Source organism: Eumetopias jubatus, unplaced genomic scaffold, assembly GCF_037043125.1.
Source record: "Eumetopias jubatus isolate StellerSeaLion01/CBP00866 unplaced genomic scaffold, mEumJub1_p1.0 scaffold_15, whole genome shotgun sequence".
In the NCBI taxonomy this organism is placed as follows: Eukaryota; Metazoa; Chordata; class Mammalia; order Carnivora; family Otariidae; genus Eumetopias; species Eumetopias jubatus.
In genome coordinates, this window is record NW_028274821.1 from 84,504,851 (window position 1) to 84,510,850 (window position 6,000).

The 6,000-nt window shown below is 43.8% G+C and overlaps 1 protein-coding gene across 1 annotated transcript in view; it reads right to left on the reverse strand.

Moving 5' to 3' along the window:
* PSMB7 (proteasome 20S subunit beta 7) overlaps positions 1-5,460 on the reverse strand; it is a 60,536-nt gene extending 55,076 nt beyond the window's left edge. The window contains exons 1-4 of the mRNA XM_028107729.2: positions 5,352-5,460; positions 4,816-4,909; positions 3,914-4,011; positions 2,105-2,245 (exon numbers count right to left, since the gene is read on the reverse strand). Coding sequence (XP_027963530.1) covers positions 2,105-2,245; positions 3,914-4,011; positions 4,816-4,909; positions 5,352-5,413 — 395 coding nt within the window. The 5' untranslated portion in view covers positions 5,414-5,460. The remainder of the gene's footprint in view (positions 1-2,104; positions 2,246-3,913; positions 4,012-4,815; positions 4,910-5,351) is intronic.
* Positions 5,461-6,000: the final 540 nt, after the last annotated feature.

A 6,000-nucleotide genomic window follows, 5' to 3' on the forward strand; every position in this document is an offset into this window, starting at 1 on the left:
ATATGGTTTGTGTGCCGCCACTTTACAATCCTGGCTTTCTATTCCTGCTTCCCTCTAATCTCACAGGCCTGGCTGCAGCTGCTGCTGCTTGGGGTGGAGATAAAATGTTTTCTCTAGATTGCTTAATGAATGATGAGGACCAGAATAATAAAGGTCTCCAATCAACTACAAAAAAAAAAAAGCACCATGAATATAGATTCTACAAATCTACAAAGAAGGAAAAGAAGAGAATCTGTTAAAGGTAATGCAGGTCCCAAAAGGAGAAACCAATATTCTAAGCCACCACTAAATGTCCAGGCTATTTCCTAGTTCTGCTCTAATACACTGCCCCTCTTCTCTCTACGAGGAGCAAATCAGAAAACAGACTTAGAATTTGAAAAAGAGGAGAACTACACCAATGTAAAGCGATGATCTGATTAAGGATGAAAGGGAGACCAAACTAAGAGCAAGCACTGTGGGTGGAAGCCAGCAGGGTGTGAAGGCCAGATCAGGCAAGCAACTACACCTCTGTAAACCTCAGCTTCACTTAAATATTGGAGATGTTGGGGTGCCTGGATGGCTCAGTCGGCTAAGTGGCTGCCTTTGGCTCAGGTCATAATCTCAGGGTCCTGGGATCAAGCCCCTCGTCGGGCTCCCTGCTCGGCAGACAGCCTGCTTCTCCCTCTCCCTCTGCCTGCCGCTCTGCCTACTTGTGCTCTCTCTCTGTCAAATGAATAAATAAAATCTTAAAAAAAAAAAAAAAAAAGACTTGGGAACCCTTAAAAAAAATATTGGAGATATTAACAGCCCCTATCTCAGAGGGGCCTATCAAAGGATAAAATGAGATCACGCATAAAGAACTAAGCACAGAGTCTGGCACAAAGAGAAAAATACATGTGCTTTAATATTAATGTTATTATATCCACTCACAGTCAACTACAAATACAATTTTTCATTTCACTGTTATTTTGCCCCTAAAAGAGGGAGGACAAAAAACAACTGTTTTTGTCTATGTGTGTTCAAAGATGAACCAAAGGTTCTGTCCAGTTCTAACTTTCTTACTATAAATAAAAAAAAATTTAATCCAGTAATGCCCTATGCTTCCAGAAATGACTGTTGGTCACATGTGATTTATTCATAGGGAGGGGAAAAAAAAAACAGAACCCGGGGCACCTGGGTGGCTCAGTCATTGAGTGTCTGCCTTTGGCTCAGGTCGTGATCCCAGGGTCCTGGGATGGAGCCCCGCATCGGGCTTCCTGCTCCGCGGGAAACCTGCTTCTCCCTCTCCCACTCTCTTGCTCTTGCTATCTCTCTCTCTGTCAAATAAATAAATAAAATCTTTAAAAAAAAAAAAACAAAACTAGATCCCCAAAACTCAAATACATCATCAAAAGCCTTCTGTTGTTAAAATGGTAACAACTGACTTCTAGAATAAAATGTGTATTTCTGAATACTTTTTCTCTAGCTTCCAGGATCCCCTCAGCTGAAAATCTAAGATAGGAGAAAAAGATACTACAGAAATCCCCATCCTGGAACAAACATAGTGATCCGAAGCAGCAGCTCCACCCCAACGTTTATAGCAGCAATGTCCACAGTACCCACACTATGGAAAGAACCCAGATGTCCATCGACAGATGACTGGATAAAAAAGATGTGGGATACAATGGGATATTACTCAGCCATCAAAAAAAAAAAAAAAAATCTTACCATTTGCAATGACGTGGATGGAACTAGAGGGTATTATGCTAAGTGAAATAAGTCAATCAGAAAGACAATTATGATTTCACTCACATGGAATGTAAGAAACAAAAGAGAGGATCATAGGGGAAGGGAGGGAAAACTAGAATAAGACAAAATCAGAGAGGAGGCAAACACCATTAGAGACTCTTAACTCTAGGAAATAAACGGAGGGTTGCTGGAATGGTGGTGGGTAGGGGGATGGGGCAACTGGGTGATGGGCATTAAGGAGGGCACAAGACGTAATATTATACCCAAGCACTGGGTGTCATATGCAACTGATGAATCACTGAACTCTACCTCTGAAACTAATAACACACTATAATTGAATTTAAATAAAATTACCAAAAAAAAAAAGAAAGAAACAAATCCCCACCTGGAACCTTACCTGAAAAGCATCTGTTTCAGCATCCGATTGGCTGTCACAACCCTGGGAAGGCGGCCAGTGGAGAGAGAGTGGAGCTCCAAATTGGAAGAAATGAGCTGGGTTGTCATGTCTGTGTCTGCAGCTGTCCCAGCACCACAGCAACTAAAAAATACAATCAGAAACTTAGCTGAAATTCAATTACCAAAGGGGTCAATTAGAAGTGGAGCTTCTTGGATAACTTCCACTAAGTTTAGGTACACAGAGAGATGTTTCTGAGTATATTCTGCACTGTAACTACCCTGTCTAACCAATCTTAAATAAACATAAAACTGAGAATATGCATCTAGTCCTATGTAATCATATTTTCTGTGGCCCAATAGAACATTTCAAATCATTAGCTTCTGTGCTTCTAACAGAGTCTGCATTTTACTAATCCTAAAAATATACTCAAGTTGTACCAAAGAGCAAGGCATGTTAAAAGCCTTGCAATTTAACATTTACCAAATATTTACTACCAGGTACCAGTCATGACAAAGTGCTGAGAATAAAGAAAATATGACACAATCCTAGCACTTGATTTCAAAGTTGAGTGAAGGAGACAAAAGTAGGCAAAAAGATCTAATACCTCGTATAATACAATATAGTAGCAGAGATACAAAACGCTATGGGAAACAGGAGGAGACAGCAATTAATTCTGATCTTAGAGAAGCGGTCTCACATGAGCTGGATTTGAAAGAATAAAACAACACCGTATAAACAAAAAGGAAAGGGTAATTCTAGGCAGAGGGACTGGCAAAAGCGAAGGTGAAAGAGCTTGGAGATGAGAGGAACAGGAACAGTCTGGGTGTAACTGGAACACAGGGGGATGGCAGCTAAATAAGGTGAAAAGGTAAATTTTTCTGACACTGGGCAAGATCTTAAATATCATGCTACAGAGTTCCAATTTTATTCTGAAAGCAGTGTGGAAATGTGAGAAGTCTTTTGAAATATTTTTAGGGCGCCTGGGTGGCTCAGCTGTTTAAGCAACTGCCTTCAGCTCAGGTCATGATCCTGGAGTCCCAGGATCGAGTCCCACATCGGGCTCCCTGCTTAGCGGGGAGTCTGTTTCTCCCTCTGACCTCTCCCCTCTCGTGCTCTCTCTCTCTCTCTCAAATAAATAAATAAATAATCTTAAAAAAAAAAGCATAATCATGTTAAAAAAAAAGAAATATTTTTAAAGAGGAAAGGAACACAATCAGATCTGTGTTTTGCAAACTCCAATATGGCAAAAGGGCAGATAATAAAGAGACCAAAGGGATGCCTGGGTGGCTCAGGTGGTTAAGCAACTGCCTTCGGCTCAGGTCATGATCCTGGAGTCCCGGGACCGAGTCCCGCATCGGGCTCCCTGCTTGGCGAGGGGCCTGCTTCTCCCTCTAACCCTCCCCGCTCTCATGTACTCTCTCTCTCTCTCTCTCTCTCTCAAAATAAATAAATAAATCTTAAAAAAAATAAAAAATAAAGAGACCAAAGGCAGAGAGATCATTTAAATGATAACTGCAATAGTCCAGATGAGAAACAAGAATGTGAACTAAGGCTTTAGCGGAGGGAATGGTTTCAAGAGGCACACAGAAAGCAGAACTGGAGACCAAGAGAATTAAAGACTAAAAGAATTAAAGCAAAGGAGAACTTGTGGATGACCAGCTTAGGTGACAGGCAGATGAAAATATCACTTAAGAGAGATAAAACAGAAAATACAAGTTAAACAACAGGTTTTAGTGATGAACAAAGTAAATTCCATTTTAACCCTGACATTTTTGAAAATATGAGCTGTTGAAACTAATTGATACTTACTAAATGTTAGGAGATATGAAGTGTATTTTTGAACAGTTCTTGTCCGCAACAACCATCCCTTCAGTTGCCCTTGTATCTGCTCCAAGAACTATGCCATCCTATTTTTAAAAAAACATACATTTAAAACAATTTCACATATATAAACCACAGCTCTCTACTCTAGTTTAGGAAAAACAATGTTGGCCATCCCGTGTTTTCCCCAAACCTCCACCCCGCACTGAAACTCCTACCAAAAATATTGTGCTATACTTTCAAAATTCAAGAAAAGCCTTGTTAATTAACGTTATAGGTTGAATGCCAAGTAGGTGGTAGGAATTATCATTCCTGTTTTCAAATGAGGCTCACAAATTTAGTGAATTCCTTACAAATCACAGACCTAATATGAGAAATGTCTGGATTAAAATGCAGAAATCCTCCCATTCGAAGAGCCACCTCGGTCGATTTCTTTTTAAAAGACATCACTCTTTAACAACAATAACCATTATTTCTCTGGACCCTTTCAACAATTCAAGGCAGGAGTTATTCGGTCCATTTGATGGACGGTGAAGTGTGGCTGTGAGAAGGAAAGTGACTTGCCCAAAGTTGGAAGCAGCATCAAAGTTAAATGGTTAGACCTGTCTGATCCGAAATCTTGTGTTTTCCCAGCATATATCCCCGGTTCCCAACGTAGTATCTCAAGACAGAAAAGTACTTATCTCCTGTCAAAAATTCTAAAAAGTGAGGAAAGAATGTAAACTGTTGATAAGCACACAAAACCTCCCGACAAATCCTGAAGGACCTTTCCCGACGTATTCTGAAACATGAACCCTTCCTGACAGAGCTCGGAGAAGTAAAAGGAGGCCAAGTGGCCTGGTTCCTGTAATCAGTTCAGTCACTGCTGCTCCTGGCCTGTGCCGGCTTACCTTATAGACCACCCCCGCGATGGTCGTGCCAGTTTTCCGGGCCGCTGGAAGCTTGTACCCTCTCTTCGCAAAATCGGCTTCCAAGACGGCATTTCTGAAAGAAAAGCAGAGAATGAAGCATGGAAGGGCAGGACCACATGGCGCGGCACTGGCACCAAGAGCGTCTAACAGGGAACTCGGGAAAAGAAAAGCTACTATTCGCTTTCAAGCCCATCCGTTCACTGAATCCCCCCAAGACCAGGACTACTGTCGCGTTTTTGGGCGTGCAGAGAGTCGGAGAGGGGCTGCATCTCGCCTCAGGAGACAGAGACGGAGACTGGTATGATGCGCTGGGCAAGGGGAAGGGCGGGCTCGGCCTCAAGAGAAACCCACTCTCAGGCCCTCATTCCCCTGAGTCACACGGGACGCGGGGCACAGGCCTCAGGCCCCGCCGTTCACCCTTCGTTTGGACTTCCCAGATCAGACCGCGGCCCAGCTCCGACCCCGGCACCGCACTCCCACTCCCGCCCGGAACCTGGCCCCGGGCATGGCCGCACCTGCGACAGTTATCAAAAGAGAAACCTCCAATCGGCCGCTCGTAGACTGACACAGCCGCCATCTTCCCGAGAAAGTATTTCCGCCGGAGCGCCGGCAGAAGTGAGCAAAGAGAGCCGAGCACTTCCGGCGCCTGCGGCGACCTGGGCTGAAGGGGCGGGGCAAACTCCGCGCCAGGGCCATTAATCTTAGAGTTATAGGCTCCTAGAGGAGCCCACACACGCTTGGAGTATTTCGCCCCAAGTGGCGCGGAGGAGTAACTAACGCCCGGAGCGGAGAAAGGACTTGTCCAAGTTGGTCGCATGGGAGACCAGACTCCTGTGCACCAGACCAGAACTGTTTCTGCTGTTAATTAGATTCCATGGGGATTAGGAGACAGACACGACCAAGTTCCAGGCACAGCCCCACCGCCTCCTTGCACTGAGCAAGTCCTCTCAACTCTCAATCTCTTTCCCCTGCCGCCAAATGGAGAGAAGAGCTGCCTCAAAAGGCTTCTGTGAAAAGAAGAAGATGAGAAGATGCTCAACATCACTAGTCATTAGGGAAATGCAAATCAAAACCACAATGCGATACCAGTGCACATCCACTAGGATGGCTATAATCAAAAAAGACAGGAAATAACAAGAGTTGGTGGTGACGTGGGGAACCTGG